The sequence below is a fragment of the Bidens hawaiensis genome, unplaced genomic scaffold, assembly GCF_021521415.1.
Source record: "Bidens hawaiensis isolate Kalapana, Puna unplaced genomic scaffold, B.hawaiensis_p1.1 tig00033821_1, whole genome shotgun sequence".
Classification (NCBI taxonomy): domain Eukaryota; kingdom Viridiplantae; phylum Streptophyta; class Magnoliopsida; order Asterales; family Asteraceae; genus Bidens; species Bidens hawaiensis.
The window spans coordinates 147,132-157,966 of NW_027495809.1; the positions used below are offsets into that span (position 1 = coordinate 147,132).

The following is a 10,835-nucleotide window of genomic DNA, read 5'->3' on the forward strand; positions in this document are numbered from 1 at the left end:
GAAGTTTTCTCTTTCCGATCATATATCGGAGCTCGCGGATAAAGAGGATGCCATAGAAAAATTAAAGGAGCTACTGGATCTTGATGAGGAGGAAGAAGAAGAAGCTAATAATTCCGCGGAAGATGAGGATGTCACCCCATAAATATATATGTCTTTGTTGTAAATATTTCTTTTGCTTGTAATCTCATTTGACTATGAATAAGAAGTCTTGTTTTCTTCCGGTGCACTTTGTCTTATGTCTTATAATATAAGTGTCTGTTCGGAACTTCGTTTTTGTCAATAAAAGATTACAACTTATCAAAATAACATGATACTAACTCGACATTTTTCATACATTGGGCATAAGCCTTCTTACAATAAAGGAAATTGCATAATTTTCTAGTCTATGTGGGCACGCAGGCCAAAATAAAAGAGTAAATAAAACTACTACATATAGCATTTCTTTAACTGTGCTGCGTTCCAAGTTCGAGGGATTTCTGTCCCATCCAACTTCTCCAACTTGTAGACACCTTTGAATAATACTTGTTTGATTTTATAAGGTCCCTCCCAAGTTGGGGCTAACTTGCCCGGAGGCTCCTGACCGGAGGCCTTATTATTGCGGAAGACAAAGTCTCCGACATCAAATTCACATGTCTGGACCCGCGAGTTGTAATACTTCTGAAGCTGTCGCTTGTAATTGTGCTCGCGGATCGATGCTAATTCTCTTCTTTCTTCAAGTAAATCGAGATTCATCCTAAGTTCGTGATCATTATTATCAATTAACAGGACCCTCGCGGATGGAATCCCAATTTCTGCCGGGATCATGGCTTCGGTTCCATAGGTTAGACTAAACGGTGTCTCCGAGTTGCTAGAGTTCTTTTGGGTGCGGAAAGCCCATAGTACATGGGGCAATTCGTCAACCCAACCCTTCCATTTAGTACCTAAACTTGCCTTAATCCCTTCTTTGATAGTTCGGTTGGTCCTTTCGACCTGACCATTTGCTTGTGGGTGAGCTACAGATGTGAAGGCTTGAGTGACTTGGAGTTCTTTCAACCATTCCTGTAGTCCACTATCAGGAAATTGGGTCCCATTGTCACCAATTCTTGCGGGAGACCAAACCGGCAAATGATAAATTCCCAAAGGAATTTTTTTCACGCTTGAAGCCGTTATTGATGCAACCGGTTTGGCTTCCACCCACTTGGTGAAGTAATCAATGGCCACTATCAAGAATTTGACTCGTCCCGGGGCTTCTGGGAAAGGTCCCATAATATCAATAGCCCATTTTTGGAACGGCCATGCAGATGTTACCGGAATCAGTTCATTTTTGGGATGCAAAGTATTGGGGGCATGACGTTGGCAAGAATCACACTTTCTAATTTCTTGCACAACGTCTAAGTGCATGTCGGGCCAATAGTACCCTGCGTTCATGATCTTTGCAACTGTCATTCTTGGTCCCACGTGTAACCCGCAAATGCCTTCGTGAATTTCTCGAATTAGGTAATTTGCGTCTTCTGTGTCCACACAATGTAATAGCGGACCGAGAAATGATCTCCGGTATAAGATACCATCAGTCAACTGGTAATTCAGAGCTTTGTGCTTAATCTTCCGAGCCTCAGCCTTTCCTGCTGGAAGTGCTCCGGAAGATAAGTACGCTTTAATGGGCGTCATCCGTGATTCAACGCCAGTTTGAATTATCAGGACTTGATTTTGTGGGACGGATAGATGATCTAGAACTTCAACACGAATATCTTTGGCAAAATGCTCAAAATTCATTGAAGCTAGCTTGCTAAGAGCGTCCGCAGATTTATTCTCACTCCTCTTAATGTGAATAACATTGAAAAAGGAGAATTGGCAGATCAAGACCTTTACTTGCGACAAATAAGAAGCCATGACATCGTTTTTGGTTTCATATGTTCCGTTTATTTGTCCTGCAATTAACATGGAATCCACCCGTGTTTCCAAATGTTTCACCCCAAGCTTTTTCGTTATCCGCAGGCATGCCAGGAAGGCTTCATATTCCGCCTCATTGTTGGTACTTTTGAAGTCCAATTTGATGGCGTATGTGAACTCGTGCCCCTCAGGGTTGACTAGCCTTAAGCCTGCACCCGCCCCTTCGCTGCTTGAAGCTCCGTCTGTGAACAATGACCAAACTTGCCCTTGTTCCGGAGGTGCTTGGAGTTGTTGTTCAATTAAACATTCTTGTTCTTTGTGTTGCGGGACTTCCGTGACGAAGTCCGCCAGCACTTGCCCTTTGATTGTCGGTCTTGGTTTATATTCTATCGAGTGTTCACCCAATTTGATAGCCCATTTTGCTAGTCGCCTGGAGAGTTCAGGCTTACTCAACACGTTTTTGAGTTTGTATCCGGTTAACACATTGATGGGATGACCCTGGAAGTATCTGCGAAGCCGACGTGCTGCGTATACTAATGCCAAGACCAACTTTTCCAACATTGAATATCTTGTTTCCGGGTCTGACAGTGTTCTACTGACGTAATAGATCGGTGTTTGGACATTTTTTCCTATCTGTCAGTAAAACAGCCCATACGGCGATGTCAGATGCCAATAAATACAGCGTTAATGGTTCGCCTGCGTGAGGAGCAGTTAACGTGGGTAATTCCATTAAACACTTCTTGACCTCCTGGAATGCTTGTTCGGCTTCCGGAGTCCATCTAAATTGTGCCTTTTTGAGGCAGTTCCTCAATGTTGAGATGAACGGGTAAGATTTAGCAACGTGGTTTGCCATAAACCTATTTAATGCTACTAATCTGTCGTTAAGTGTTTGAACTTGCTTGAGGGATGCGGGAGATGGCATACGGGCTATTTCTTGAACCTTGTCCGGGTTAGCCTTGAAACCCGTGCCTGTAACGATTACCCCAAGGAACTTTCCTTCCTCCATCCTGAAGGAACATTTCGCTGGGTTGAGTTTCATGTTAATGCTTCTCAATGTTTCAAAATTTTCCTCTATGTCTCTTAGTATTTGGTATTCTTCGATGCTTTTTATAACTAAATCATCCATATAAACTTCGAGATTTCGACTTATCTTACCCTTGAAGGCCTGGTCCATTAGTCGTTGGTATGTGGCCCCCGCATTCTTTAACCCGAAAGGCATCATTCTTTAACCCGAAAGGCATCATTCTGTAACAGAATGTTCCTTGGTCAGTGCGAAACGCTGTCTTGTCCTCGTCACCAGCCGCCATATGAATTTGGTGATACCCTTTGTAGGCATCGAGGAAGCACTTGAATTTGAATGGGGCCACAACATCTACCTTTAAGTCGATCTCCGGAAGTGGGTGACAATCTTTCGGACATGCTTTGTTTAGATCTTTATAATCTATGCACATCCTCCACGTTCTATTGTTTTTTGGGACAATCACTGGGTTGGCCACCCACGTTTGATACTTGATTTCTCGTATAATCCCGACATGCAGAAGATCTTGTACCTGTTCATTCATGGCCTTCGGTTGTTCCGGGCCCATCTTTCGCTTCTTTTGCACAATTGGGGTGATTAATGGATTCACCTTTAACTTGTGTTCCGAAATGCTCCGCGGAACACCGGTCATGTACGTGTGCTGCCATGCGAAAATGTCAATGTTCCTAGTTAATAATTGCTTCGAAAAGGTTCGGACGATTTCAGAAATGGCTGGACCAATAACTACGGTTTGATTGGGAAATTTCTTGTTAAGAATCCATTTCTCTGGTTCAGTCCTTTGATTTTGTTTTAAAACTTTACTTGGTCTTGAACTTTCGGTCGTTAAGCAATGTCGATTAACATGAATTATTGCTACACCAGTGCGGGTTGGAACCCCTACTGCTCCGTGAGCTGTGGACGGATGGGCATTGAAGTCACCAATTGCCTCTCGTCCGAGAATAATATCGTGTTTAGAAGTTGCCGGTAAAACTAAAAATTCGACCTCCTCAGTTCGTGAGTGAACCCCGTCACTAAGTGTGACCGGGAATGTAATGACACCACGCGGGTGCATTATTTCCCCACCGAACCCCGAAACAAGTGCATGGATAGGTCGTAATCGTTCTCTATCATCTTCCTCAAGCTGTTCAAAGCACTGTTCAGTTCGTGAGTGAACCCCGTGAATGTAATGACACCACGCGGGTGCATTATTTTCCCACCGAACCCCAAACAAGTGCATGGATAGGTCGTAATCGTTCTCTATCATCTTCCTCAAGCCGTTCAAAGCACTGTTCGTACATAATATCGGATGTACTGCCAGTGTCGAAGAACACATATTGTGACCGATAATGCCCAAATAGAGCAGTAATTATCAAAGGATTCTTGTTGCACGGTCCTCCTTTGATACGCGGAAAAATGACGGGCTTGTTTTTCCACTCTTCGTCCGCAAATTCTTTTCTCTTACCATTGATCTAATGGCCACCCTGAATCATGTGGACGTTGAGATATTTTATTTGCCTTTTGGCCGGGCCCTGGTTATCCTTTGCGGGAGGTTTACCAGGCCCTGGTCTTACACTTTTGACCAAATGATCTAACTTCCCGTTCTTTACAGCTGCCTCTATTTCATTCCTTAGGGCCACACACTCGTTTGTATTGTGCTCTATATCATTGTGATACGTGCAATGTTTTTTATTATCGAGGAATGATTTCCTTGGTAACGGTTGAGGCTTGCGGAAAGTCAAATTCTCCATTGTGAGGATTTCTGAAGGAGTTTTTGACAACTGAGTCCAACTGCTGTTGGAAAGTTACGCTTGTTTTTGTTGCCAATCAACGATCTTGCATCGAACTGCTTCGGTTGCTCTGTGGTCAGTTGCATCCTTGACCAGATTGTTCCTTTAGCTTGTTTATTTGGTCTCGGAGTCTGGAACTCGACCCTTGGTAATTGCTTCTGGCTGCTGGACCCTAGTGTTTTTTCGGTTCTTGCAAACAACTTAGCTACTGTCATGATTTCGTCCCAGGATTCGGGCATTCCGTCTTTTCCAGTTAGCGTGCGAATTAAGGCGTCACTATGGACATTTTTACGGAATGCTCCTCTCAGCATGTCTTCACTAACCCCTCCGATATTGAGGCTCTCGTTATTAAAACGAGTAATGAAGTCCTTAATGGATTCATTATTTCGCCTTTCAACATCTATTTCTGAAGGATCACGCGTATGCTTTCTTTGTTGGCTGAAGTGTTGAGAGAATTTTGCTACAAAATCTTTCCAACCTTTAATCTGTCCACATGGTAATTTCTCAAACCACTCTCGCGCCGCCCCGGTGAATGTTAGTGCAAACATGTGACACCAATATGGAAGAGTCCAACGACTGTCACCTCCAACTGCTTCAAACCTTAACAGATGATCACTAGGATCAGTCATTCCATTATATGTTCCAACAGATGTTGGAATCTTTGTGTTAATCGGGAATGGAGCTGTCGCAATGCGTGAAATAAATTTTGATTTTTCTGCGAAAGATTCCGAGCGATATGGTTTGGAAAAATCATACTCAGCATTACTGTGATACTCCGCATGGCGGACAGCTGGCCGCGGATAGCTAGTCCCTCCGTACGAAGTCAAGCGACTATCCTCGCTGTAGTAACTACCTTCCGGATGATAAGTTGAGTCGTATCCGTCCAATTCATCCTCATAAGATGGTACCCGCATATCTATGCGAGGACGAGGATGTAACCTCCAGATCTCTCCTGCATTCTGTTCCGGTGGTTGACTATATTGGATGTGGCTTCCCCTTATGGGAGGAGAAATAGATCTCCTAGGAGGCTCATCATACGTCAGGGTACAGCCATGAAAACGCTCATTCCGAACCCTACGTTCATACTCTGCTTTCAAAATATCTTGTTGAACACGAAGCCATTCGTCCGGAGACAAAAGTCCTTCGGTTATGAAGTTATGACGGTGAGCTCTTCTTGGGTTAGAATCACCAGAATCTTCCTCCAAACCTAACTCTGATTGAGTTCGGTGAATTTCTCTCGTAATCCGTTCTAGATTTACCAAATTAGAACCATTTAGGGATGTGACATGCCCTAGGTCAGTAGTTGGTGTAACCACATTCCCAGCATCTACCGGAGTAGTATCTGCTAATGGAGTGAAATGTCCCCGAGCCGCTGAACCACCTAAGGTAAAACCTCCAGGGTTCACGGCATCAGTTCGTGGAGCAGAGTTTGCAATTCTAGCAAAAATGGATGTTGCTCCTTCACGCGATTCAATAGTGAGATCTCGTGGAGGTTGCGATTGATTCTCCGTCGGCCCTTTAGGTAACTGATTCATATCGTAAAGAGGACGGAAATTTTTTTTTTGCTGTTCTAACAAAGACACGGATCTACTCCCGACTAATGGGTCCTAGATCCAATGAATTGCGCCAATGAAGAAACACGGATCTACTCCCCACTAATGGGTCCTAGATCCAATGAATCAACAGGGTAGGATACTGTTAATACGATATGAACTCAATCGCCCAAAGTCCAGTGACGAAGACCTGCAAAACAGACACCTTGAGCTCGTTACGGGAAGGGCAAGAGGGGGGGGGGGTCTTCCCGTAACTACCCTCCGGCGTGAGAATAAGTACAGTTCTAACGAGAGTAAAGTACTTAAGTGAATTGAGAGAGTACAGTGGGAGTGAATGAATACCTCATGATGATTGAGAGGGTATTTATAGCCGAAGGGTGTAGGGAAGTGATTGGGCCAGCTGTCCCTTTAGCAGATGCTTTCATAACCGTTTGGATACGTGTCCTCATATGATAGGTTCAGCCTATACGTTGCATGTGCACGTATAACAACCTAGACACGTGTCTTTATAACATTGGTTAATGGGGTAATATTGGCCATGTGCACGGTTATAACGACCTTGCCAGGTGTCATTAGTTGATTGGCCAAGTGATCACGTATTGCTCAAGAAAGCATCTTTAATAAATCTTCTAGAAGGTAATTAGTTGATAACAGCTGTCCCGGGACATTACCTCGTGGTCATTTACGCGGAAGGATGTTCCTTCTTGTGGATGACTTTTGAGGGTGCCAGGATGCTTCCGCATGTGCCATGAGGATGTTTCTTCCTCAGATGATTTATGCGGATGGTTCGTATGTCCCGCGGGTGACTTGTGACGTGCTCTTGGTTGACCCGCGGGTGTTACTTAAGGGTATTTGGGTCTTTTTAGTACCCTACCTCTATACCAATATTATTAAACTTTAGTTAAGACTCATTATAAACCAAGATGATACCATGAAAGTTTAACTAATAATATGCATAATGTTATTCATTAAAGTAACATATACAAACATGATCAAAATGAAACAATCTAACCAATTTGGATGACTAATCTTTTATGCTAATGACTTCTTCCAAGAGTTTAATCTCCTTGATTTCAAAAGATGGACTGATGAAATAATTTCCTTATTAGTGGTGGTGAAAGGAGGTAAGTGAAGAGAATTAAATAGAGTTTTAGTATATTAAGTGTGCATGCATTTAATGATGAATGACAATGTATTTATTGTTGATCTAAGGGTCTCAACACGGTTTGTGTTGATGTGAACACGGTCATGTTGAATGTTTTGTCACATAGTGTTAATTGGTTGTTGTCAGAAAGTACATTGGGAGAGAGAACACGACCCGTGGTGCGCCTCGACATGGCCTGTGGTGAGCCTCAGAAGCTTCCACTTGTCTTTTTCTCTTGTACTATTGATGTTTGTGCGTGATAAGTAGAAAAGTTAGTTTTTCAAAAGGTTTGTTTTACACAATGTCGAGTTGCGCACGTAATGTATGATAAAGGATCAATGTATCGGATCTTTTATCATCATTTATATTCCATTGAATTTTAATATTTAATATCATATGAAATATAATTCACAAGGTTCGCGCTATTTAAAAAATAATACGTTATGCGAGTGTTGCTATTTTTTTTAAATATGGTAATATAATGAATTAATTTTCTTAGAACTAGTTTTGGTATCGTAACGAACGTAGTGTCGTGGTCAATACAGACAGAATTCACGTTGGCTCACAACTGCAAGTAACAAGTTGCCGCATATTCTGTGGGTATTGGTTGAATTAACACATAAAAAGATTAATGTACAAAAAATTAAAATATTTAAAGCGATGTTTATTAAGTCGGTAAAAACTAGGAGGCGTTAAAATCCGGGCGTTGATGCATAGGCACCGGTAAACCCGAGCTTTACAACGACGAGTTGACCCAAATTACGCTAAATTTTAAATGGAAGTTAAAGTTAGTACCTAGCATTGTTACAAATTTAAAACCTTAATACCCATACATACAACTTTTAAACCTTAATACCCAATCTTGTTACTTTAGGAAAACAATAGAAAGTAACTTCACAATCGGTCATTAGAAATATTTTTTTCTTATTTGTTGGTTTGTAAAACCTTTTAAATTAGAATGTGTAATTTGATTTCTTGAATAATATTTGAAAGGTTTATTGAATTTTAATAATTCCTATTGAATGACATTGGCCGATAATAATCCATATTTAGTTTATATAAAATGACAACTAATATGGTATTTAAAATGTCAATTTGTATAACTTATGTCAATCATACTCATACATAACTTAACTTACTAGCAAACACAACGAACGATATTAAGAAAGAATGTTATGGTTAGTGACACATGAGACCAACAAGTAAAAAAAATCCTGACGCTCGCTCGATGTAACCTTTACAGAATACAGTTAGAACAATGAAGGGTACAAAACACCCCTCTAGATAATAAATATGTACCAACTGCTACCTATTAATTCAAACCCATAACAACACTTGTAAAGATATAACAAAACCGAGCATCTTCACTCTTTATGACCTCACCTCCTAAACAATAAACTTATCTAACCTTGATGTCTTTTTCAGACTCCCTGATCGAAAACTCTCTAACCGAATGTCGGAAGACGCGCGCAGGTCGTTCAAAAACGGCTCGCCTTTTTCTGACCTTACCGTCTCTAGAATCACTCCAAGAACCTCGTCTGCAAGACCTGCTTCCACCAGGTCATCCCCGCCTTCATATATTAACCGCGAGATTTGATTGTAGGGGATGACGTTTTCTATAAGTATTCTTGCAAACATACGCCCAAGAAACTCGGGTGCTTTTGGTGCATCGTTCACCGCGTCGTCCAATGTGGATAACACAGACTCGAATCTGGATAATGTAACAAAAACCAAAACCAGTTTTGAGTCATCCGACTGTTAGTTAAAAAGCAAGTATAGCAGTGTGAACCCATTTCTATAATGACCCATTTCAAGCGAGTGTTTTGCTCTAATAAACCATATTATGCGAGCCCGTTTTAGTCAAAAACTAGAAATGTTCACGAGCCAAGATTGGCTCGCTGAAAGATCAAATCGAACCTAGCTTAAACAAGCCCCAAGTGTGAGATTTGAGTCTAAAAATAAGCGATCCCGGTCCCAATTATCAACCTTGAGTAGGCTCGCGAGCCTAAACGAACCTTTTTATTATATAATTTTTTTTAATAAATTAAATATATATTTACGTAATATTAATTATTATATATGAAAGTATGATAAAATATAACTAAATTATGTTATAATAGAAATTATATTTATAAATACACATAAAGAACACATATAGATTCAGGATCAAATACAAATAAATCTTAACCTAGGAAACGTAGGAAACCAGGTCAAACCAGCTCCGATGGAACTCGTTCCAACAGTGTTGGAACCGGCCCGTCGAACCCTAATCAAATATATATAAGTTTTTGGGTTTAGAGTTTTACTTTTAGGGTGTATCTTCAGAGTTTACCCTTATAAGTTAGCTTTAGAGTTTAGGATTAATGGTTTAGGGTTTAGCATTAATGGTTTAGGGTTTAGCTTTAGGGTTCAACTTAGGGTTTGACTTTAAAACTTTAGGGCTTAGCTTATATTTTAGGGTCTAGCTTAGGTTTTAGCTATGTGTTTAGCTTTAGGGGTTATAATTAGTGGTTAGGGTTTAGCATCATGGTTTAGGTTTAAGGAGCTATGGTTTCTAGTTAAGGTTCGACGAGACTGTTCCAAAGCTGCTGGAATAAGTTCAATCATAGTTCATTTGACCCAGTTTCCTATGTTTCTTAGATTAAGGATAGTTTGTACCGAAACCATATAAACAAATAACTTAATAATTAATAGATAATAATAAACGATCCGAGTCAAGCCCGAGCTTGAAAAAAATACTCATAAGCCAATCTCGATCTCTCATAAGTTAAACGAGCTGAGCTCAGCTTTGCTCGTTCACACACCTAGTCAAAACCCATTTTGACCCGAACCCGTTTAAACCTGTAACCCAACCCGTCGCGTTTTCCAGGCTTATTAAAAAGTAACTATTGAGAATTTAGCATTAATTACCCTCTGACAAGAGAGTCTTGAGTTAGGATGCCTTCTTGAGATTTAGTAAGATTTATGAGAAGTTTAGCAAGTGAATCTCGGTCAATGTCTTTCCTCTCGAAAGAATCAGTGACCCAAATGGATATCATCGTTGGATAATATCCGGGTGCATTAAGTTCTTTGATGCATAAAGCAACTTCCTTTTCATCTCTTGCACTGAAAACAAATAAATATATATATATATATATATATATATATATATATATATATTCAACCAGCCAAATTATCAAGAATCTTATTATTTACTAGTAGATGGTACCTGTAAAACTCTTTGATTGCTTCAATTGACTTATCATGTAATTGATCATCAGACAAGACGGACAAATCTGAAGAGCCACTTTGTGGAGGAGTAGGTACACGAGCCCGTTCAGGTGATGAGGATGGTGGAACACGGTCAAAACCACGTCGGTTCACATAGTTATTGTTGTTGTGTTCCTGTATATTGGACGGGTCATAAGTGGGTCGTGGAGAGAACCTCTCGGGTGTGTATCTTGAAGCCAGATCATCACGTTGGC

At 40.8% G+C, this 10,835-nt stretch overlaps 1 protein-coding gene and 1 pseudogene across 2 annotated transcripts; both read right to left on the minus strand.

The window, feature by feature from the left end:
- Positions 1-287: 287 nt before the first annotated feature.
- On the minus strand, positions 288-2,430 carry LOC143585344 (uncharacterized). Its single transcript, XM_077067157.1, has 3 exons — positions 2,016-2,430; positions 1,288-1,907; positions 288-347 (listed from the first exon to the last, which is right to left on the minus strand). Exons 1-3 carry the CDS (start codon positions 2,428-2,430, stop codon positions 288-290), a joined length of 1,095 nt encoding a protein of 364 aa, XP_076923272.1.
- A 6,173-nt stretch (positions 2,431-8,603) lies between these two features.
- LOC143585345 (eukaryotic translation initiation factor 4G pseudogene) lies at positions 8,604-10,830 on the minus strand (annotated as a pseudogene). Its single transcript, XR_013144538.1, has 3 exons — positions 10,580-10,830; positions 10,282-10,476; positions 8,604-9,082 (listed from the first exon to the last, which is right to left on the minus strand). The product of XR_013144538.1 is annotated as a eukaryotic translation initiation factor 4G pseudogene (transcript).
- Between the last annotated feature and the right edge of the window lie 5 nt (positions 10,831-10,835).

Bases quoted from the DNA above. Each gene is read 5' to 3' on its own strand.
- LOC143585344 (XM_077067157.1), bottom strand. From the start codon at position 2,430: ATGTTGGAAAAGTTGGTCTTGGCATTAGTATACGCAGCACGTCGGCTT. The intron at 1,908-2,015 runs GTACCAACAATG...TGTTAATTGCAG, and splicing joins CATCAAATTGGACTTCAAAA to GACAAATAAACGGAACATAT. The intron at 348-1,287 runs GTAACATCTGCA...TATTGTAAGAAG, and splicing joins CCAAAAATGAACTGATTCCG to GCTTATGCCCAATGTATGAA.